The sequence below is a fragment of the Pundamilia nyererei genome, unplaced genomic scaffold, assembly GCF_000239375.1.
Source record: "Pundamilia nyererei isolate P.nyererei 1_Seehausen unplaced genomic scaffold, PunNye1.0 scaffold00138, whole genome shotgun sequence".
In the NCBI taxonomy this organism is placed as follows: domain Eukaryota; kingdom Metazoa; phylum Chordata; class Actinopteri; order Cichliformes; family Cichlidae; genus Pundamilia; species Pundamilia nyererei.
Genome location: NW_005187539.1, coordinates 403,884 through 428,227, shown reverse-complemented (window position 1 = coordinate 428,227; position 24,344 = coordinate 403,884). Strand labels below are relative to the sequence as shown.

Sequence of the window (24,344 nt, the reverse complement as noted above, 5' to 3'; positions counted from 1 at the left end):
CACACACACACACACACACACACACACACACACACACACACACACACACACACACACACACATTGCAGAGTTGTGAGGAAAGAAAGACAGGGTTAAGGCTTTCTACAATTTGTCTCTCCCACTCCAGCTAAGCAGAAATATGACATTTAAAACATCAGCATTTAAAACTGAGGCCGGACTGGCAGCTGCAGCGCTTCTACTTTTAAGGAACATAAAACCAAAAAGAAAACAACTGTGACAGAAAATGTGTAGGTGTATGCAAGAGAGTACTAAAGTACAGCAGGTCTCGAGTAAATAAAGTTCCCAGTGTATGTTGCTACTTTAACTGATGGAGGGAAAAGAAAAAACATCAGATAAGATATGATCACAACACACTATTTGCATGGAAGGCTGTGAAAACATTTTGATATAATATCTGTGTCTATCATCACTGCGAGCAGCAGCAGCAGCACACTGGTAAAGAAAAAAGATAATGTTCAACAGATTGGTAAAGCTAATATCTCAGCATTAAACCAGCTCACAACAGAGCGCTGTTCTGCTGAATCAAAAGACATAAAAATATATCGGCGTGCTATCTGCAGCTTGGGTGCTACTGCTATTATATAACCTCATTTCCTGGCAGGTCAAAGGGGATTTTTCTGAGATTATATAAAGCACGTGTTGGTAGAAGTTTGATAAGAAAATCTAATTGAATTTTAGACTAGGCCGGCTGAAGTCATACTTGCCTTTTGTTCACTCACACACACACAAACAAAAAACAAAACATCTTGGGTCACTTTGGCTCTTGCATTAGTGTTAGTTAAAGCAATAATGGATAAAGCAAAGTTAACACTGTGTGTAACTGTAACACTGCCTGCAGTGAGCTTAAATTATTAGACAACAAAATAAAAATGTATTTCTGCTTCATGCAACAGCAGGAAGACAAAGAGACGGTTGGTTAGGGAACATATTGCAATGGTGACTGGTGTGTGTGTGTGTGTGTGTGTGTGAGAGAGAATGTGTGTGCAAAGAGACAAAAGTGTGAGCGCCATACTTTGCGCCCCTCCGTTTTGCTTACCCATCATATCTTTTGTCTTCTTGAAATGTTTATACCAGCGCCCAAATTCCTGACACTTCGCCGCCGACACATTTGCATAGTAAGTGCTGTTCACAATGGAGGAAATCATACTCTGAAAGAGAGAGATTGATTGAGGGAGAGGGAGAGAAAACGAGAGAGAGACTTTAGATTCTCATTGTGGAAAATGCAGACATAATAGTAAAGCTTGTGAAACATGCAGTAACACTGTAGCTTGTCAAAACAAATAAAATATAGGGATCGAGTAAAACCCAGCACCAGGGGAAAAAAGCTAACTGAAAAGTATCAGACATGCAGAAATCTGAGATTGTTTTCTTCTACAGGTAAAACAAATTAAACCAAAGAAGGGGATTTATCTCTTATTAATTAATCAATTACTTTTATTTTTTTTATCAAATGCCGATGAGTTTGTCTGAACTTTTTGGGTCACTTATAAGGTCACCTGAGCTCTACATCTGCTCACTCCATGAGCATGCGGTGGGAAAGATATTTACCTTTGAAAGGAAAAGAAGATAGCTGCTTATTGAATATCAGCACCTGGGGAGCTCGGCGATGTAAACAGATAAACCTCTTTTATTTTGCGGCTCTTTATTTATACAATCTGTTAAAGACAACGACTTCGAGCAGATTGGGGGCCGCACCGAGCATGTCGTTCTCCGATGCGTACGTGCTCCCATCTCCCCCCTATACAGTCGCCTCTTTGCCCTCTCAACATTTACTTCAACCGCTCTCCTTCGCCTGGGAAAAACAAAGAGCTGTTTTTTTTCCTCTTTCCCATCCAGTTTCATTAAAATGAATGTTTTAACACCTTGCCGGCCTCCGGGTGAATAGCGAGGTTGGCACAGGAGAAATTGTTTTTGATTGTTATAAATATTCAAAAGAACCAAACCATCTGTTTTCAAATTATAGGTATGCCATCTTTATCATTTTCTATAATATATGCGCTTGGAGGATGGTGGGGGGAACCTTCTGGCAGAGTAGCATGGCAGTGTGAGCAGAAATGAACAGCCACAGGATGATTCTGGTTCTCTGGCTCCAGCTTTTCACCACAAAAGGAGGTTAAAGGGTGACAGCTGTGCCATCAAAAAGGTCGATCAAACTCTGAACTCCTGACCTCCGGATTAAAGCCGTACGCCGCACCTTATACAGCAGCGCTGCAGCTAAGTGTGACGCACCGAAAACTTTAGACATGGCAGGAACGAGCCACCCAAAAGAAACAAGACAGACACAGGTTCCTTTTGTTAAAAAAAAAAAAGCAGCAGGTAAGGCACAATTTTAACCAGCTTCCTCCTAAATGATTTACATGAGGAATATTTTCCATTCTTCTGTTTGAGACAGAGAATACCACACAGGAGACGTTATAAAAGCTAGAGCTCTGCGCTAGCCAAGTCTTGGTTCAGTAATATTAAAACCCAGCCGAGGTTGGAAAAGAAGCAATTACATGTTTAGGAAGACATCGAATTTTGTGTCATGGAAATGACAAAAGACACCAACTATCACACACACAATTACTACTATACCTGCTTGTACCAGGTGGAGTCAAGTTCAACATTCAGCTGCTTATTATTATTAATATTTCTTTCTTTCTTTTTCTTTAAAGGCAAATTCAGGCAGCTGAGGCGAGTCACATTCGTGCAGCTGGGTGAGAACTTGTGCCAACCATGCTGCGGTGCATCATCCCGGCATGATGAAAAACAGGAGGGTGAAAAGGTCTGCATTTGGACTTGTACGCTACAACAAAGCAGTCTTTTATCAATATATTGAAAAGCCTTCATTCAACGGAAGCGCTGACGGAGTTCAGGTTCGGTTTAATGGGTCACACTTTTATGCATGAACTGACTCATTTTTATACAATACTGGTATTAGGAAATAGTAGCTGCAAGTTCAAAATTCTCTGGTCCTACATTGACAGTCTCTCTCCAACTCCACGTCCCCACCCAAAGATCCATCTGCAAACCACGTATTTAAAACGTAAGAAGAATTCGCCTTTAAGTCAGGGGGATAATGAACTCCTCTCCTCCAGCCTGGCATCTTTTATTTACAGTATATCTGGGCTTAGGCGGCTCCAGGCAACAAACAGGAGGCCTGCAAAAGACGCTGTGCTTTTTTCTCCCTCACTTCCCGTCTTTCTCCCCTATCTCTCTCGCTCCCTCTTTCTCCGCCATCTTTGACACAGATGTTCTAATAAACGCTCCTCATTAATCAGCCCTCTCCCTCAATACATCACTCTACCTCTCACAGGGGGCCCTGCGTGTATGTGAGAACGAAACAACACACACACACCTATTCTCTCCCTCTCCCCACCGCTCTGTCACACACACATGCATACGCACTAAGTGAAATCAAGCAGATAACCAGAGCCTCTGCTGCCACTGCGGTGCCAGCGGGAGGGCTGTGCTAGGGCTTGTCAACAGGTAGCATGACTGCGTTTGTGTGTGTGTGAGAGTTTGCGGGTGTGTCTCTGTGCATGAGCATGTGTGTGGACCCTTTAAGTGATAGCCATCTGCAGCACAGAGAGCTTATCAGCAAGACCAGGAAGTGGCACTGGGCTACTATCGGTCCCCAACATCTATTCCACTCCCCAACATGGGAGACAGGAAGAGCGAGGAAAGAGTGTGTGTGTGTGTGTGCGTGTAAGAAAATAGCAGTGCAGCAGGCAGGTACTGTAGGCACCCAGCTGCTAGTGTTAGAGTGTGGTATATACACACTGGCAAACACACACACACACACACACATACAGAGTACAACCCCTGCAGACAAACACACATGGTGCTGTTACACAAACTCACACAAGCACATACACAATTAAACACCAACACGCATTCCAACTTAGCCTGATGTCTTGAATCAGCTGGGGAAAAAAGCGCATCCCATTTGCAACACTGCGCCTCGTCTCTCGCCAACATCTAACAGAGCTCAATTATGGCACATATCCACCTCAACTGGGATGACCCCTCCCCTTCCTTCATTCTAACACACACACACGCACTGGCAGCCAGGTTATGCCTGTGGCAGCCGAGGTGGTGAAGGCCTGCAAAAGATGGCATTTTGATGACTATTTGCTGCTACACAACGCAGCAGCTGGTGCATCAGGGGCCGCCCAGCGAGAGTGAACAGGGGGTGGGCAAGAAGAGGTAGTGGTGGCAATGGGAAAGAGTGGGGTGAGGTGGTGGCGATGGTGGGGGGCGTGGGGGGGAAATCTCATTTGTTGCCATAGTTTCTGAGAATATGGGCAAGGGGGATGCTAAGCTTGGTAGCAACCTCAGAAAACAAAATCAGCCTGATTGAGGGAGAAGTTGTATTTTGCAGATGCCTCTCCCAGCTATGAACTGTGAATCCTGAAGCGTGCTTCGTATTTCGCACGGGTCAGAAACAGTTCCTGTAGCAGAATGACAACAGGCATTAGTGAACACTGCATTCTCTTGAGTTTCCTCGAGCCATTTGTAGGCCGAACACACAAAGCATGACTCTCCGCTACAAAAGAATGAAACTAAATGTTTGACAAGGCCCCGGACAAAAGAAGCATTTCACAAAATAACGCCCCACCGCCCTCCCCTCGCTGCTCTGCTCCCCCTCCTCCTCTACCCCCCACCCCTGTCTCTCTTCAGAGCCCTGTTCAGAGGTGGGCTAATTCTCTTTCACTCACTCGCTGCGATTCTCTCATCTGTTAACCTCTCTTTTCGGTCTGGGATTACGCAGAAGAATATCAAGGAAACACTAATCCTAAAAAGGTGCCAATCTTCTGCTCCCTCCTGCAACGCCCCTTTCTCCTCCCACTCATTTCTCTCTCCTTTTTTTTTCTGTCAACTCAGAAATCTCAGCGGGTGGGCCAAATGCTTCCTGGCTTCTCACCTTCTCATGAGACTGCACACAGGCGGTGACATCACCGCTCGCAAGGCAGGGAGTCCGTGTATCGAAGCAACGTGCGGATGACCACGGTCGTAAACCAATCGGGTTTAGGAGGAGCAAACTGCCGCTCCATGGGTGTAACTGGCCACATGCAACCCCACAGAGTAACAGATGTCAAACACCATCGTGGCAGCCATGTTTCAGTGAGGCAGATAGAGATACATGCGAGGAGATCATCAGATTATCAAGCAGCAACACGGCAAAGCTGCCAAGTTACACGAAAACTTAAAAACTGGATTATTCTTTTTAAGCTCGCTGCCTTACATTTTGACTGTAGCTGCCATAAATCTACAAAGGACGCTGCCATTTAAATGTTGCCGCTGAAATCCAGACTGGCTCGTAAAATACATAAGATATTCACAAAGAAAAAAAGATCAGATAATTTCAGGTCTGCAGCTCGTCCTCTCTGCAAACCAAAAACAATCTTCAGTTTAATTTGAGACTGGTGTGTATGTCAATATAGCAAAAATGTGTCTGAGCAGGAGTGTGTGTGCTTGTGTGGTAAATCCTCTGAGCTAGCGTGTGCTCTCTTCTGAGCCGTCTTCACATATGGACCGTAAACAGGGTGATTACCAGACCGGGCTGGGCTCCGCCTGAACGCCACCCAGGGACTCTTTACATCATCAGCGCACTGCTCATGCCCGGCTAAACAGACACACACACACGCACGAACACACACCGAGAGCAGCAGCTCACTCGCACGCGTTCGCACACAACGCAAATGAGGGTCTCCAGGTGACCATACGGTGGCCTAGGAGGAGAGCTGGCTTCGTACTGAAGGCACCTACGCACACGCTCCGATGTGAATACACACACGCATGCAAAACGCAAATAGCAATTTCGCATATGCGCTCTGCACGTTGATATACAAGCAAATACACACAGGTGCACACATATCTTCTTGTGCTGTAACTCCCTCACACACGCACATTATTGGCCCCTGTGAGAGATATACTGCCATTTCATTCCATTCACTCCAGAGCTGCCTCTGTGATATACTGACTACACCGCCTGTTAATACAATATCTGCACTAGTGCTTTCTATCCAACCTCCCAGCCGACAAAAAAAAAGAAAAAAAAGAGGAAAAGAAAGACACAGAATATAAAACCTAAACATACCTCCAGCCTGAAATGTTGAGAGTGAATCAAATGAGAAAAGAACAAAAAGCATCCAGATCGTTCTGGGCCCGGGCCAGTGTTTATCTCACAATAACCATACGTTCAACAACACCTCTGCTTTTTGGCTGCTGGTACATACGAGCCTGTGTGTGTGTGTGTGTGTGTGTCGTGGGTGGTAAAAGAAACAAACAAAAAAAAAAATCAAGAGGCAAACAAATAACAATAGCCATTGATTTGGATTTTCTATGCTGATTCTCTTTCCCATGTGATCAAACTCACGGCATTTGATAAGTTAAAGATAAAACACGGAGGTGATGGACACAGTGGTGTTTGTTTAGTTGTGCGGTATGATAGAAGGGTGTAGGGTTGGACTTTTTGTGTTGTTTTTTGTCTTTTTTTTTGGAATAAGCAGTTTGGTCTTCAGCACCTGTGATAAAGGACATTCTTTAGCCAGAGAGCTCTGATTCATGTCTTTGAGTAACTCCTTGAGGGCGTTTCTTACTGTAGAGTGGCTCCATTGCTCGGGCGGCAGGTCCTCCAGCTTAGGACAACTGTGAAGAGAGAGGAGACACACAGGGATTTGGGGTGGAGGGTGACAGGGAGGATAAGGATGGGGAGAAGAAGAAAGGGATGAGTGTGAGGAAAGGACAGACAGGGATAGAAAGGAGAAGGGGGGAAAGAGTAGAGCATGAAAACAAATTCAGATGGAACGGAGACTGAGACAGGAAGGCAGCAGCTTTGATGGGATCTTCAATGAAATGCTAAAATTCACAATCTTGCAACTGAGTATAGACATTACACATGTGTATTACACATTGAACTATAGAGGTATTTTTGTGCAACTTCAATCCAACATCATAGACCTTAAAAACCTCGCTGCATCTTAAATCACATATTTTCACATTTACATTTGATATTTCAAGTGTAACAGTCAAAAAGCTGGGTGTGAAACACTGTCCACATCTTACTCTTAGAGGTTGCCAGACGGAGGGAAAACCAAACAATCTGCAGCTTTTGGAAAGGGTCAGCAGGTGTCGTGATGTTAATACTGGCTAGCTAAGAGTAGAAGCTTTTTTCCTACTTTTTTCCACACACTGAACGTGTTGGCATTGTTTTGTGTGAAATTTTCATTCGAAGAAATTACTATTGTGTACTAATACAAAACGCAGACAATTTCAGTGAAATGTTGTAAATGACATATCTAGTGAGTATACAATTCTACCCCACTGAAAATGATAAGTGCACAGAATCCAGCGTGTACAACATAAAAGCATAAGAAAAATTTAAGAGTCGAGATAGGTGTTTTCTTCAGTCTACTCCTAAAACTGCCTAATATTTGTAAAAGCTGTGGACATTATCACCTGCAGCGAGTGGATATTTTATTGTAGCATAATTTCAATACTTTTGCTATTCGATTTAGCCTACACATGTCAGAAAACATAACAAAATGTCTTGAAATCGCATGTTAAAATTGTTATGTTCTATTTTCTAAGAATGAGAGAAACGCACCAAATCCTCAGCCGGGAGACGCTTGAACCTTTTTCGATTATCATCATTACTCCTGATTAATTTTCTGTCAGTCAACTCGACTGATCATTTCCCCACTAATCAAGTGCTGAGCTGAAAATTCTGGAAGCAAATCACTTTCCCTAAAAACAAAGGTGTCAAACACAGTTTGCAGCATTTCGCCTGACCCCGGTTGAGGAACATATACATGCATACGTGGATAAATTGGCTGGTTTGCATCAAATAGGCAGAGCAGCAAAGGCAGAGAGGAAACCAGAGAGAAAGCGAGCTGAACGCACACGGGTCCCTGCTCGTTTTTCCTGCTGCAAGCGCCCCTCCAAGACAGACAGATTTCATTTGGCGCATCAAGCAGATGCATCTGGAGATTGCTCTGTCTCTCTCTCTCTCTCTCTCTGTATCTGCCTGCCTCGATCTCTCTCCCTCTTTCATATTCTCTCTCTCTCTCTTTTTCTCTCTCTCCTGATTGTTCTGATTAGTTAATTACTTTATACAACACATCTGCTGGATTGATGCATGAATTATACATCAGCTGCATGTGGCGACTATTATTTCGTGTTACTTCTACCTTCCTGGCTTGTTGTGCTCGGCGAAACAATTTAAGGTGTTACTGGCGAGATTTCTGCTGCAGTCGGGGCGGGGGGGCTTTAAGAGTTTGGCGGCGTGGGTAAGAAAAAGGGGAAAAACAAATACAAACCAATAACAATATTGACAATTGCGTATATACGGCGTAATCAAAATGAAGCTGTATATCAAACAGACTGTCTTTGCTGTTCGCCTGTGCTGCAATCGCGAGCTGCAGAGACACCGACTGAATTCTGGGTTTTGAAAACGTAAAATATATTTACGTGGTGGGTGGAAGCAGAGAATAACTCAACTGGGCTCCCGTGACTTTGTGTGTGTTTCGCATTACACTTACCGCTGAATTACTTCACGTTAAACCTGGCTAGAGACGTGAATAAGAGAGCGATGAGGGCGCATGAGATGCTGTGTGTGTGTGTGCCTGTCCATAAATCTGTCAGCCGGTGTGTTGGAAATGTTATGAGCGAGGAGAACAGAAAAGGGATGCACACCACATCTGCTACTAAGAAAACATACACATGCACACTCTAACACACAAACAATGGATTTTCCAGAACACCTTAAACTGCTCCAGCAGCTAGAAAGCCTCTGGGGAGACGGAAGTGAACAAGAGGAGGGAGAGTGGGAGAGAGAGACAGGCAGAGAGAGAGAGAGAGAGAGGGGGGCAGCGGAGAAAGACAGCTATCCATGCATTCAGGGGCTAGCAAGCCGGAAATAAACACAACCTTCTGTAGTCTGGCTGGTGGACGTGTTCACATCAGTCGCCGTGCCTGTGTGTGTGTGCGTGTGTGTGAGTGCTTCATTGGTGGAGGTGGGTGGTGATGGTGTTGGTGGCGGGGGAAACAGAAGGAGAGGGAAGAGAAAAGGAAGAGGCAGAGCGAGGTAGAAAAAGAGTAGAAACAGCTCTCCAGAGGGTTGCAGAACACTGGGTTAGCGTGCAGCTGGCACAAGCCTCCACACCAGAGCCAGTCGGCTGTTTGTGTGCGCGCGCATGTGTGTGTGTGTGTCCATGAGTGCATATGAGCCTGTTTGTGTCCATGTCTATAAATGCTTGTATGCTCTTGCCGTGTGTATAAATATGACAAAGCCTCACACCTACAGAGAATAATTTAGCATACAATATGGTGAGCAATGACAGGAGAAAGCTAGCAGTATTCAGTATAGTAAAGGTTTCATCTTCATCATTCACAATGTAGACTCAAAAGAAATATATTTTGCCTAAAATATCCGCTGCAGCCAGGTTTATTTATGGAACTATTTCAGGTGAGTCATTTTTAGCCACGCAGTCACCGACCACATTCGTTTATTTGGTTTTTTTGGAGCTGAAGCAGAGCTTGGTTTAAAAACGGTTATTTACTTATCATATTTCACGTTTCCACTGCAACATGTTAAAAATCACTCAGCGGTTAATTTCATAGAATCACTTCTCAGCTATGGATAAGCTAGATTGTTACCAAGAGTTCGAATTCTCCGGAATCTGTGTTCTGATCAATTAATCAGTGGTTTTTTTTGGTCTATGAATGGGTTTTTCCCACTTCCTGGAACCGGCCAGTCTGAGTAATAATGTTTTTCTCGGTATTAAACACGTAAACTGGCACATGCTATATGTGTTATTGCTAGAAGCAGAGATTGAGAGGTTGAGATTGAGATTACACACTTTCAAGAGAGAGTTCATTAAAAAAAGGTCTAATTTATGTATTTTTAATTTGGCCTGCTGTGGTATTTATCTAACAGATTTTGGTGTGAACTGTCCAGTTTGGGAGATGTCAGCTGATGTCCCGTTTGAATCATGGTCAATTCACACAACAGCAAAGAAGCTAGTAGTAGCAGAGCTTTTAAGGTAAAAACAAAGCTTTTTAAAAGCCTTAATTTAGGACAAAGTCAAGAAAAAAGTAATTGAAAGAAACTGCTGATTTTAAACAAGTCTTGAAAATCACGCTTATTTACAAAAAATGCTTCAAAATAACCACCCAAGTGAGTGCCCGCATGTGTTTCAAGATGGCTGCCAAGTTGCTTACTTGAAGGACTTGTGACACATTTCAAAAGTTGACCATCTCTCTTTCCAGAAAACCCCCCCAAACACTTTTAACTTCAGCCGTTCACTGTGTCACTCTCTAAAAGGGACACAAAAGGCTTATGCTAGTGACAAAAACACCACCAGCACATGTAATAAACAGTGTGATAAACACTGACGGTATCTCCTTTGCCTGAGTTGTACTGTTTGCTAGCTGCTAGCTTTTGCGTGGCGGATGTAGGCAGCAAAAAGAAAATAGTTCCTACACGAAACTACTCACAGCTAGGTTGGTGGACTGTTTTGAGCAACCAGGTTATGATTTCCAGAAATACATATTGCTGCTGAGTTTTGTTTAATTATGTATTGTCTTGGCATTTTTGCACCACAAGATATGTGTCATTTATTTCCATTATACCAATGAGAAGGCAGACATTTCTACAACCAATATATCTTCAAAACGCTGAAACTCACATCGAAATTATCTAGATGGATAAACAGCGCAACAGATCAGAGGGGGGAAAATGGTAATGTGATCATGACTAACTGTTCTCTTCAAACACAGTTTTGTGGTTAGCACTCAGGTAAGAATATGTATGAACATGTGCACACATTCTGGGCTGGTGCAACTGTAAATATTCCAGTGCACATGTGCCCAAACTTGTGGATTGGTTGCTTACCTGTGCAGCTGGATCTTAAGTGTGACCACGTGGTAGACGTCCTGCAGCATGTCTGCCACTGTGGCGTCTGGTGCGTCTGTCACATATGACAGTGGGACGGGGTTCCACTTCCCCACCTGAATCATACCTGGATGATGCAAAACACATGCAGGCACACATAAATATGGACAAAATGTGGAAACGCATGGAAAAAAAATCACAGATTTGGAAACAAAAGCACAACAATGGACACAGAAGCAAATAAATCAGCACGAAGCTCGCTTTCACTGTTCATTTCAAAGCCGTAAACATGTACGGTAGGAACGAAGCCACGCATAGATACCCCCAGGAGCATTCCGGTGCCATAAATGCTCTTTATTTCCTTAATTTTCACTGAAATCGCAACAACCACGCAGGAATTTTTCCTGAGAGTGCTTTTAAAACAGTGGCAGCCCGCACAGCAGAAAGAGAGATGGAAGACTGCTCATGAGAAAGGTGGCCTAGGATGTGTATGTATGTGCAGCGTGATGGACAGCCTATAATAAAAGAGCATGCATCGAGGCACCTTGAAACAGCCGCACTCAGCCTACGTGTGCTCAAGTGCAATTAGCAGACCCTTTCCTCCACCTGCCCCTCCCACCCACTGTCACCGAGGGTATATGTATATAAATATATACAATATGAGCACTCAAGTGAATGTGCATGTAAACATTTTACTGTGCAGCTAGCCTCTGTGAGAGTGCGAGGATACCTCTGTGTGGGAATATGTAGCGTATGACCCCTGGGAGACTTTCTGGGATCAGTGTCAGGTTGTGTTACTGTGGCTTCAGATCTGCTGGCGGTAAGCTATTATGGTCACAGAGTGTATGTGTGTGTGTAGGTTTGAGTGAGTGTGTGTGTGCACAAGCACCAGCATGTCTGAAAATGCTGTAGAAAAGACGCTGATAAGCATAAAAGAAGAGCGTCAGATCAGAGAAGAAAGAGATGACAATGATGAGAGTGGGTGAGGGGGTTACCTTTGGCCTGGGCTGCTGAGCTGTGGGAGTAGCCCAGTGACAGCAGGGCCATCTCGATGAGCTGGTTGAAGAGCATGTCCTTGCGCACCAGGACAAATTCAGCGTGCTCCTCCTTGCTGTCAAAATCCATGGGATTCTCGTAGTGCTCGACCACACAGAACACAGGCAGCATGTTGCCTGCAGACAAAGAGACACAAGCCATTTCTTCACATGCAAAACTCTGACCTTCAGTCCTCTGTTTGCAGAGGAATGGGATTAAAATTTAGTGCAGATGATTAAGTTACACTGAGGTTGGCTGTCGAGGGATTAGAAGTGAACATCCAGGTTTAAGCTCTGAACACAAGTTTGGACCACAAAGGCATATTTCATCTTTTATAGGGCAATTTCCTTCAACACCTTCACCTCTTTGTCCCATTGCCAAACTCTATGATCAGCTTGAGGGATCAAATATTACTTGGGTGCATAATTTTAGACACAGAATTTGCTTCGTCTTTTAAGAAATTGCCCTCTTTTTTCTTTCTTTTTTTTCCATTTCCATCATCTCCCCCCTGATGCTTTTTGCTCCAAATTCCCATTTTAAGATTCATTTTAAATGTTGTAGCATTCCTTCATGTTGCCTAAAGCTTTAAGATGATGACATAATATTGCAGAGGTGTTGCACTATGGCCTGCACTGATTGGTATTGCTTGTGACAAGCAAAAATATACTGTATATTAGACAGAATGATAACCTTAACCGCGTGTGAACAAACATGCCACAAAAAACAGAAAGTCTCGTCTCTCTTTTTGGCACAATATACAGTTTATTCACTGTCAAGGTGCTGGGATCACATTAGCCTTTTTCCCCCTGACTGCCAACCCAAAATCATCTTCCCATGATGCAGCGCTTCAAATCCCGAGCCACCTCTGCGCCCTGAGGTTTACGAGTCTGTGTCAACAGTGGCTCTGCTGTTAGGTGGAATGAACAATCCTTGTCCAAAGACTGTCAAATGTTCAAGGGACCAACTGTGCAAATATCATCCAATATGCCATTTTGGCTAAAATAACAGGCGTGAAATTTAGACTTTGAGGGCACAGGGGCGGCTTGGCCTTTTGAAGTTTTAGTCTGAATAAAAACAGAAAGTCAAAATTATGTCAAAGTACTGATTGGAGGTAATCTTTCGCTTACTGTACTTTGTAAATGTTGCCCTGTTTCCCCACTTTTTCAGTAGGTCTCTGCTCTACCTGCTGCCACCTGGGAACGTTTCTTTACATACGCTGTAAGTGCAGATAGAAATGATAAACATTGCCATATTTTCTAATCCCAAGCATTCCAGAAGATGCACACAGCTCTGGCAAAACAATCAATAAGCCAACAGATGCAAAAGAATGTGCTGAAAGAGCTGCTTTTCTCCTCCCCTGATTTTAATAGATAAAGATCTAACAATAAAGACTGCTGTGCAGGTTCATTTGGGGGATCAATACTGGCTTTGTTTCCAGGGAGCCCAGAGAGGGCTGCGGTAAATAGTGTTTCGGGCTCGGACACAATGCCCACTGTGGGCCCTCTGCGAAGCCTCCGTGGCTGACCAGCCGCCTCTCTCAGCTGCTTCGCTCTTTTCTAAAATTTGACAAAAAAAAAAGGATGAGAGGAAAAAGAAGAGGAGGGGAGGGCAAAGAGGATGCTTGGAGGAGCAAACGTTGTAGGAGGCCAAGAGAAGCAGAGATGATGAAGGTGAGAAATTAGGCTCTCTCAGCTGGTGTGCAACACGTAGATAAAAAGCAGCGAATAAGAGAAATGGCCCATCCGAGGACACTCGCGCAGCTACATTCCAAGACTTCCTTAGTCCCTGTTGGCCAAAGAAAACCAAACCAGCCAAACAAACAAACATTTGAGCCCTCGCAGCCAAGTGCTATTACAACTCCAAACCTGCAGGATTTCAAACTCAAAAAAAAAGAAAGAAACATAATCATAAAATGAAGGTTCACATACTGGATGGCTTTGCCTGGCGTGTTTTTCACAAGATGACACTGGTTATATTAAAAAGCTATGTCATAATCTCAAAGTAAAGGCTCCCTTTAAGCAGCAATGGCTCTTAAAGGACTGAAACTTTCCCTTAATAAACAAATGTCAGAGCAGGAGTGCCGGAGTTGGAGAGAGCAGCAGTGACACAGCGCTATGCAGCACGGCACAGGAATAATTCTCACAGTGCTTTTCTATTAGCTATTGTCTGGGCAAATAAGTGGGAGTGTGTGTGTGTGTGTGTGTGTGTGTGTGTGTGTGTGTGTGTGTGTGTGTGTGTGTGTGTGTGTGTGTGTGTGTGTACTGAGATGACTAAAGAAGCATTGTAAAAAGGTTTAAGAGTTTTGGAGAGCATGCAGGGGTGGTGGTGGGTGGAAGGTGCTGTGTGTGTGTGTGGGAGGGGGCCTATTTAAACTGCATTTAAATTACTTTCCTCTTTTTACATTGGTTATGTTTCCTCTCAGTCATTACAAATACACACAGAGCTGCGTATACTTTATTTGTATTGCATGCGGCTGATACAGGCTGGCACTGCGGCTAACATTTAACACCTTCAAGATTACCTTGTTGTGTATAAAGGACAACTATAAAAGATGTAAAAAAATAAGGCCTGAAAGTAAATGGTTATTTTGAATTTAAAATAATTTTGTCTGTAAAATAACAAAAAGTTTTTTTCTTAAAAGAAAAAAGCAGTGAAAACATTTTCCGATCATTTGTTTTTCCTACCAACACTTAACCCCCCTAAAATATTCAGTTTTCTGTCATATAAAAGAAATAAAAGCAGAAACTATTCTAATTTTAGACGCACATATTTGGGATATGTGCTTGATCACTTGATTCGCGATTAATTTTCACCTGTGTGATTAACGCACAAAGCGCCACACAATTTCCCAGGACCCAGAGGGAAGTCTTCAAATTGATTATTTTTGCCAATAAACACTCCAAAAAACAAAAAAGAATACACCAAATCTGAGATATTAGGAACTATAAATGTTTACAATTATTCTCAATAAATTCCTTTTGATCCGTTTCGGTCTTTCTTACCTTTCTTATGGCAGGTCTTCAGCAGGTGGCTGGTGGGTTTGTACGGGACCCCTCCGAGTTTGGTCCCGGTGCTTCCCAGCCTGGCCCGTCCTAGGGGGCTGCCGTTCTGCTCCAGCCGGGGCAGCTTGGCTGGCGGGGCCTTGGCGTCTGCCATGCTGTTGACCAGCTCTGAGTTCTCCTTGCCCAAACACGTCTCGCTGAGATGTTCCATCATTCTCAGCACCTCAGCTCACTATCACCTGGGGGAGGCAGAAACAGCATGTAATCAGCTGCCAGGGGAGATATGTGTGTGGCATAAAAGAAGCAGGAGAATGAAGAGTTGCCACGTGATACAAAAGGAGCAATGAACGCGAAATCTTTTGTGTTGATATCACTGACATGTGAAGATGTGAAGGGACATTTTTATAGAGCAAAAAAAAGTCCTTTAAGTAATTGAGACCTCTGAAAACGGACCCATTACGGCAGTAACTGTCAATTCGCCTCGGTTATGATGACTCGGGCCACGGTGATGTCATCTTGCTGCTGTAATGTTCCCATATTTTAAACGCATGTATTATGTATGGGTGTCCCACTAGAAATTCCCATGCGAGCGGAGGCAAACAGGCCGAGGTTTTAGAGCAAATACATTAATTTGCTGGGAGATTCCACTTCAATAAATACAGTACAGTTCAAGGAACAAGGTTGTGCTGCGGAGCACGCACGGAAGGGGAAACTAACGTAATTCAGTTTGTGAGTCACTTTGTGTGGCTTACCATTCGTGACGCAGCTTGGAGAAAAAAAGAAAGAAGGCAAAAGGCCGCACCGTCATTTTGTTGTGACAGACAAACAAAATCAGTTACAAGCTTTTACAGGTGTGAACTTTATTTTTAGATTCTGCAAGTGCAGCGAAACACCCGTGGCGAGCAATGAGTTTACAACTTTAGGATGTGGGGGGGAGAAAGCAGCTTGAGGAAACTCCAAAACAGGCAGTAGCTGACTCATGAGGGTAGTCATCTAAAGTGGGAAAGAAAAGGGAGGAAGAGACAAAAAGGAAAGATGGAGGATGGCTGCTTTACCCACAGGTGTGCTTACACACACAAACACACACACAGCTTCCTACATCATTTGAAGTGCTCGGGCAAACTTTGAAAATCTGATCAATAATAATAGTAATATGAATAATATTAGGTCACAACAGAAAAATAATTATTCGTGGTGGTTAGTGGGTGCCGGTGGACTGAACTGGAATGCTGTTGTCAAAGAGTGAAAAGGGCAAAATCATCCACCCCCACTCAAAAGATCATGAACTCCTCGATTCATAACATCCAATGAAGCAACTAATTCCCCACAGAGAGGGAGCCAAAGGAATCCAGACCCGGATACAGTCTGGATCCAGGTCAGGATTTTTATGTGACCTTAAAACACAAAAACTCTTTGAAGTTTTTACCACTTATTATTATTCAATTTTTTTTAAATCCAATAAAAAAAATGTAATATTATAAATAAAGCTACCCAACAATATAGAAAATGATTAAATTAGTCTTTTGATGCAAAATAAAGTGCTATGTACACTATTGAATCAGCAAATATGATAAGATGATGTATATTTTTCTGCATCATCAATATTTTAACTGTAAGTACCTAAAAGTACTGCTAAAGTTTTAGTACTTGTAGACTTTGACTTAAATAAAGAGTTTAACCACTTTGTAAAAGAGTTTCTTAATACAAAACAAGTCACAATCAATTCATCAAACACTGCTTTCTACAAGGCCCCCCTTGCTTTGTTCTGGGCCACCCCATTTACAAAAATCCTGGACGCCCCTGCTCAAAGGGGGGTGGGAGTTAAGAGAGGAGAAGTTGAGTTTTAAAAAAGAGAAAGAAAAGAAATAGAAAAGAAAAAAACTTCAAACCAACCTGAACCGCAGCACTTCAGCACTGGAGAGCATATAACACCGGCTGGAAAACGCTTCTTCTTCAAGTTTGGCCAGGGTAGAAAAGATAGAAGAAGAAAAAGGAAAAAAGAAAGAAACCCCCCCTCCCCAAAAACAACTCCCGGTTCCTCTCTTGTTATCTCTCTACGTGTGCATGACAGCGAGGGGTTCCCAAAATCAGTGTTTAAAAAGATGCTTTCTCCTGCTCTTCTTGGCGGAGGACTGGCAGGCGGTGCGAAAAAACAACAACAACCCGGGTCTGTGCAAGGGAGGACGAGGTCGAGATGGACCGTGATAGGCGAACATTGGTAAGCGGTTGTGCGTGTGCGGCAGGAGCGGAGAGAGACAGGAGTGTGCAGCCCTGACGTTACAGCCAATTCCGTCCAAGTGGAGGAAAAAGGACGGCAACGGAAAGCGTTAAAACCGGCGACATTTAGCAACGCTTACAAGTGAAGGCGACTTCGGCTTTAGTTCGCAGCACAACATCCAAAACGGCGAGCAGGCAGCCGCACAGTACGGCCAGCACGAACCACAAGCACCTCGGACACAGTTGTAACAACAACAACCGCCGCCGAGACCTAACAAACCCTCGCTGTGTGTGTTCACGGAGGGACTACGGGAAAAAATAGCTCAGCGTCGGCTTAGCTAGATTTGACTGCCGGCAGACTGAGAGAGAGCAAAAATACTAAGAAGCGACTGTGTGAGCTTGCCATGGAGGCGATGTGGAGACGATATGCGGACAGTCGAAACAGGTTCGCAAAATAAAACAAGGAGAGGGGGGTCAAAAAGTGCGGTTTACTTTCCGATGCCGAGGATGAATAAGGCTCGCTGTGGATGCATAAGAGAGCTGCCTTGATAGTAATAGTAGGAGGTGTCCTGTTGGCTGGGGATTGGCGTCCGGACGGAGCTCCTCTTTCTCTCTATCTCCCTCTCTGTCTCTCCCCCTCTCACTCCGTCTCTCCCTCTCTGTCCCCATTAAATTATTAGTTGTATTGACTCATCACTCCCCCCTCTCCTCTCCTCGCTGCTGGTGCTGCCGCTGCCTCTGCTTTCCTTCTCTCCTCCTCATTTCAAATGGCGTGGTAAGAGGGGGTAAAAAAAATAGGGTAAAAAATAGAAGAAAGGATGGGGATGTGTGTGTGTGTGGGAGAGAGAGCGCAGGAGATGGGGTGTAAAGTGTGTGAGAATAAGAGAAAATAAGAGGAATAATCCCCTCACACACCACCAGCACCAGCAGCCTTCCCTATTAAAATCAAAACAGATTATTCCTCCGCATCTCAGGCAGGAAAAGTCCTGGCGGAGACAAAGTGGAGAAAGTGGACCGGGAGCGAAACCACACACACATAAACACACATGCATTCACACACACTCACTAATACACACACAACGGGGAGGAACGGTGGTGCGATTTCCGGCTGTGCGCGCAGGAATTTTTAATCAGCTTGATTAGAGTGAGGCGGTCCTGCATTTATTACCGAGTAACACACAGATGCTCACACACACACACGCGCGCGATACCTTAATTTATGATGTGTTTTATTTATTTATTTATTTCAGGACTTTACTTTGGGCCAAATGTATAGTTTTTGTTTGACAAATTAATCTACATTCAGATGAAGTCAGAATAGCAAAATAAGTAAGGTGGCTGGCCCTTTGAGACAAACTGAAATCAAAAAGTAAAAGTGAGAAAAATTTAACAAATGCTGTGTTTGCAAAAAACAAAACCCATTTATTTAAAACTCCAAAATAATCTCATAACTAGGAATAAAAATTTTTTTTTGCAGAGTAGAAATATTGTTTGGAGTTTGATCCAAACCATACACCAAATATATTTAAGGCCACTTTAAATGACCTCAGGATGCAAATATGATGACTGACCATAACTGACCCTGCTTTAGGTCTGAGCTTTAACATTAACCATTTTGCTTTGTCTCATACACATAAGTACCTATAATGTTCCTATTCCATGTGTGGATTACTGATCACAGTTGATTGTGCTGATGTTTATCTTGGCAGACACACATTTCCAAAAGATATTTTTAATCTCAAGAGTCATATTTTCCTAGTTAAATAAAGACTAAATAAAAATATAAAACTAAATACGCTACAAAGTAATATAAGAAATTACACATATAAGTCTAAAAAGCAGATAATAGCTTTATTTCAAATAAAAACTGACTACATATTAATATATTTATTTACATTTTCCACCCTTACAGCAATAATATACAATTTAGACTCATATTTTTGTATTAATATGTACGTTGGTTGTTTATCAACTTGAATATTAAGCTTTAGTGATTTCTCAGGGCTATTACTGACTTATTGCTTTGTAAATAGTACAAGTAATACAGTTTTTTTTTAAAGCAGTCTTCATTGCCACATCTCTCATTTCCCTCTCTCAACATTTAGCTTTCAGCAGTCTTCCCATATGTGCTAAAACTTTACCTCCACTGCAAGTTAGACCAAAATATTAGATGAGCTAATCTCTGTTGATATTGTCAACAAAAACCCTGAACAGGCTGATGTTAAGCTATTGTCATTATTTTGTAATTATTTCTCAAACCAGTCCCTGCTGGCCGAACTGCCAAAACATCACACAAGTTAATCTGTTGGTATTGTCAATAAAGGCCTGATCTGGTGTTTTTACCGAACCATTAAGGTGACCCAATAATAAGATCCTCACTCTGACTTCATGAGAAAAAGGTCATTTTAATGATGGACACACCCACACATGGTGTGAGGGGTGGCATATCTGACTCTCCATCTTTAGATCCTAGAAAGAGCCAGATGGGGGAGTGTGTGAGGCAAAGTTCAGCGTTGAGAATACATGGGGAAATAGATTTTGCACATTAAATGAAAGCATGGGGACACTTGTTTCATAAAAAGCGTGCTTTTCTTCACACTTAACATAAGGTGTGGCTTTGTCATCAGGCCAGTGTGTACATCAAAGAGAAATGAAGAAGCACGTCTGTCCAGGCTGTGCAAGAACAAAAACAGGAAACCAACAGAAAACAGGAAGTGTGTGTACCTATCACATCGACAGAACCTGAATGTTGTCGATCGTGGAGGTCAGGTGTGCATGAAGTGCTACATATTGCTACATGCTGACTTACGATGTGTTTGCAGGGTTGATAAAGCTCATCCCCGCAAAAAAAAAAGAAAAAAAAGACGGCAAATCGTCTCACACAAAGCTGCTGTTTCATAAACAATGCATCCCGGCAGTTGTAAGCATCTTAGCTTAGCCAGTGACGGCAGTCGGAGAAGCCCGACAAAGAAAATGGTTCTAAATTTACATAAAGTGCTTCTTTTAGGCAGGGAAAGACCTGGAGGTCTTTAAAATAAAGCCAAACCTGGAACCGATCAAAAAAAACAATCACGGAAGAAGTGATGCATCACAGTTACACCTCTCATTCACCCCCCTGGTTGTGAAACTAAATCATTGTTCCACCCACCTTTGTGGGGTCAAAAGTTTGTTCATTTTAAAATACATTTGTGTCCAAAAACACTGCATTAGGAATTCATAGCAGGAGGCCATCAAAGAGGCTTTTAACGGAAAAAAAAAAATGCAACGTGAAACTCACCTTTCGGACCTGAGATGGAACGTCTTGCAATATTGACACCTAGTTAGTGTGAGGTGTAAGTTTTGAGGAGGCGGTTGCATTTTAAAAGGGTCCCACGTCGTATGTGGTTTTTTTAACAGGAAGTAGAAGAGTTGTTGAAAATGCTGATATGCGACCCCAGCATGTTTGAATTCACGTGCAGAGGCTGTCACTCAAAGATTCAGCAATCAATTCTTATCTCAACCAGTCTCTGGTTTTCAGTGAGCTGCCAACACTTGCATTAAACCCAGCTGTGGTGTGCAGTGTGGTTAAAGGACCCAAACTGTGGAGTAAATACTATTTATACATCTTCAGAGATTCATATTATTCAGCAACAAGACTTCCACCAAGCCCTTTAAGACATAAAAGTCACGAATGGATTATTTGTAAGTTTACCACATCATAGATACATGAAAGTAAAGGACATTTGACTTTATTTTTCATGAATAGAAATAATAATCATGAATATCGTGTGTGTGTGTGTGTGTGTGCATGCATGCGCCTCCTTTTCAGGTTCTCTGTGATTTGTACTAACATGAATCTGACAGGCTGGAGCCCCCCTACACCCACACCTTCTCTTCAGCAGATTGCTTTGCATCACCTCGGCTTGCACAGCATTGCTACTCAACGTTCTGCACGTTGACATGTTTTCCACGTTTGACATGTTTTACATGATGTTCACGGCAGCGGCTCCCGTTCCTCTCTCTTTCTTTTTTTTAACCAGTTTTTTTCTTCCTTGGCCGTCGTTAGCAGCATCCGGAAAACAGGAGCGATGGTGAAAGCGAGCCATTGTCGGCAAATGCTCTTTTCTATCTGGCATGACGCAAGCAGCCGCAGTCATTTCCACTGTGATTGTCGGGCACCATCAGAGAGCATCGATAACCCCTGCCAGGCCTTGGCACCGCCAACAGGTGCCGGCACTGCCAGCTAGGTTGGCACCGACGTGGCTGTGAAAACCCTCTGACATCCAGAAGGGCACAGATTTGCACTGAATGCACCACTGAATCAACACTGCTGATTATCAATTAACATATACCGTTTTGTATCACACAGAAAAGAGGGAAAAATGGGTTTTGAAACACAGAAAGCCGTTTTAAAAATACTAGCTGTGCGGTGTTATAATCATGTGCTGAATGCAGATTTAGCTCTGTTCAAGGTGGGTTTTTACAAGCCTTGTGTGGCTTTGTGTTGGGGAGATGCATGTACACAAGTGTAATTGTTCAGGCAGGATTTTGTGCCTGATGGCTACATTTGTAAAGAAATCATGAAAAATGACATGACAGACTGGATGCTAAAGAGACACCTCATATTTAAATAATATTAAAATATATTTCACCCTCAGTGTGTGCATTATCACAGGTACCGCGTGTGTTTTTTTCCCATAACACACTTATCAGTGGTATCATATCTGGCCCGCTGCTTTTTAAACCACACGTCCCTGAAGAAATGAAGTATTATGTGCCTTTCATTTAAAAGGACACTAATAATCTGCACACAAAAGGGGGAGAAAAGGCTGAAAATGAATCAGAAAATATATTATTGTTGGCTCAGCATCGAGAGGCGTCTTTATTTAGTGTGTCAAGCGAAGCGGCAGCGCCATCACTTACTCTACGTAGGTGTTGTGATGTCTTCATGCTCACCACTTGTGATGCTTCTAATGGGAATTAATGCGATTATTTGGTTACTAATACAAATTAGTCTGCGGATCCAGTCTGAGCAAACACACAGACGCAGCATGGGGGTTAGCGCTGTCACTGGTTCGACTTTGAGCTCTTTCTGCAAGTGTCTCGCGCAACAAAAAAAACACACACACATAAACATAATAGTATTATTAGAGGCTGAAGAGGATTTAATAATCTGTCGAGGAAACGTGTCAAAACACGCCTGCATCAGTGTGGGTGCGCAGACGAACCTCAAAAATATGTCATGTGCAGAGAAAAAATGAAAACAAGGGTGTTGTACAGTAGATGCCGTGCAAAACCAAGAAGCAGTTAAATGAGTAGCAAAAAAAAAAGCCACAAAAATAAAGCGAACCTCTTTTCTAAACAAGAGCACAGCACTTGGTGCAGAATTGATTTTTCTATCATGAATGAATTCAGGAAAAAGGGAGGCGTTTGACTTGTTTAGTGCCACTGACATTTCTTTGACAGTGTGTGGGCAAATAAGTTTCAAAAGGCGCTACAGACTCCACTAACCCAACCCAGAATATTACACTTTCTTAACAATACAAGCGCAATGTGTCATCATTTGGTTCGAGGCTGTCTCAGAGGTGCTCATTGTTTTCTCAGAAATGTTTTTTTAAGAGTGACCGGTTTCACCCTTGGTCTGTGTGTGTGTTCGCTGTCACAGGTACTGCTTGCGTTTTCCTGTTGCGCACAGACAGCTCGCATTCAGCTCTGTACAGAGCTCAGCTTTGAGGTGGTTTATTAATATTTACATGCAAGACGTAAAGAGCTACTTACACAACTGCTGCGAGGTGACCACAAAAAGACAAACTACTCCGCCGTGAATATATCCTTCAGCTCGAATTAGTTCCGTGTTTTAAATTAGCTTCTCATACAAGGAGTGTGGCTTTCAATTAGCGGCAGGAGAAGGTGATTTCTACATTTCTCATATGTCCGCACTTTGGTGTGGGAGGAGGCAGAAAAGAGAGAAAGAAAGAACAAGGGGGATGTAATGAACTGAGAGTCGGCTCCTAAGTACTTAATTGTTTTATAATCACATGAAGTCGACAGAAATAGAAGCAGAGCAAGTGGTCTCCACCTCAGGCCTGCTGACAGGAAGGCCTAACGCCAGTTCCCCTCAGAGGGTCTCGGCGTCGCTGCAGACAGCAGACCCCACGAGGATTTCCTCCCTCCCCATTTCTGATACACAGACAGATCGACCGCTGCACTCCCACCTCTTGTTTTCAGGTTAAAACTCTCCACACCCAGCAGCCACCCCGATGGCGTGTGGTGTACACTGTACACTGTGCAGCTCCCACACAGATGCACGCCACACAGACAGACACATGTACATCCGCTCAGTGGTGGCGAGCGTGTTTCCGCGCCGTTTGTAACGAGGCCCCTCTGCCCTGGAAGTTCGTGCCTTTTGCCCGAACCCGTGACCCCCGCCATCAGGATAATATTGGCTGTAATGACCGCCGAGCAGCGCCGTGTCGGTTCAAGCCCATGTCAGGCCTCCTCACGGGAATCTGCGCTAACGATTCAAAGCCAACATCCCCACCCAGGCGCACCCAGAGGACCCTTCACCACCTTGTTTATCACCCCCCTCCCTCTCTTGCGCCTCTGCGCCTTTATCGAATTATAAAACCAATTAGTCATAGAACAATCAACAGGCATCAGAGGCAGGGCCCTGTTTGGAGAAATTACTTTTCTGTCACTGCGTGCTGGACGCCGGTCGTCACATGATCAAATAATTAAACTCTAATTTCTGCCTCGTGGACGGCAAAAAATAAACAATTAATAGAGTTAGAGAGACACGGGTGTTAGTGTGTGAGAGGCAGAAAGAAATACTGAAGACGGCTTTGTGAGAGAGGGCACGCTGAAGGGGCGAGAAAGGTTGTCATGGCCCGCTGGGTTTTTCCTGAAGTGGGTGAGAGGCGGTGAAGGGCACAGTTCCCCTGGCCTTGTGGGGAGTGTTAAGGAAATGAGGGCAGGTGACGGGATGGTGTTACTCGCCTCAGTGTGCAAGAAGTGAGGCTGCAGTGAGTTGAAGGGAAAAAAGATGGCACGCAAGCGTGTAAGGAAACCGCACTTAATATTCAGGCTTAGGCAGAAGTATTGAATAAGAAGCACAGACTTAAAGATGTGTTTCTTTATCTACATATTTTTCTTTGCATATTTAATCCCTTGTCAAAGGATGCATCATCCATCCACTGACGAACAAAACAGTT

General features: G+C 43.5%; 1 protein-coding gene across 5 annotated transcripts in view; it reads right to left on the bottom strand.

Annotated features, from left to right (window-relative positions):
• satb1b (SATB homeobox 1b) overlaps positions 1 to 24,344 on the bottom strand; it is a 56,888-nt gene that overhangs the window by 27,965 nt on the left and 4,579 nt on the right. For 2 of the 5 annotated variants that reach the window (XM_005744020.1, XM_005744023.2), the window contains exons 2-6: positions 14,938 to 15,176; positions 11,896 to 12,072; positions 10,901 to 11,027; positions 6,531 to 6,654; positions 1,058 to 1,169 (exon numbers count right to left, since the gene is read on the bottom strand). In XM_005744020.1, the coding sequence (XP_005744077.1) occupies positions 1,058 to 1,169; positions 6,531 to 6,654; positions 10,901 to 11,027; positions 11,896 to 12,072; positions 14,938 to 15,151 (754 nt within the window). In that variant the 5' untranslated portion in view covers positions 15,152 to 15,176. Of the gene's footprint in view, positions 1 to 1,057; positions 1,170 to 6,530; positions 6,655 to 10,900; positions 11,028 to 11,895; positions 12,073 to 14,937; positions 15,177 to 16,830; positions 17,914 to 20,431; positions 20,475 to 24,344 lie in introns of those variants that run through there. The other 3 variants (XM_005744022.1, XM_005744021.1, XM_005744024.1) reach the window with 3 other exon arrangements.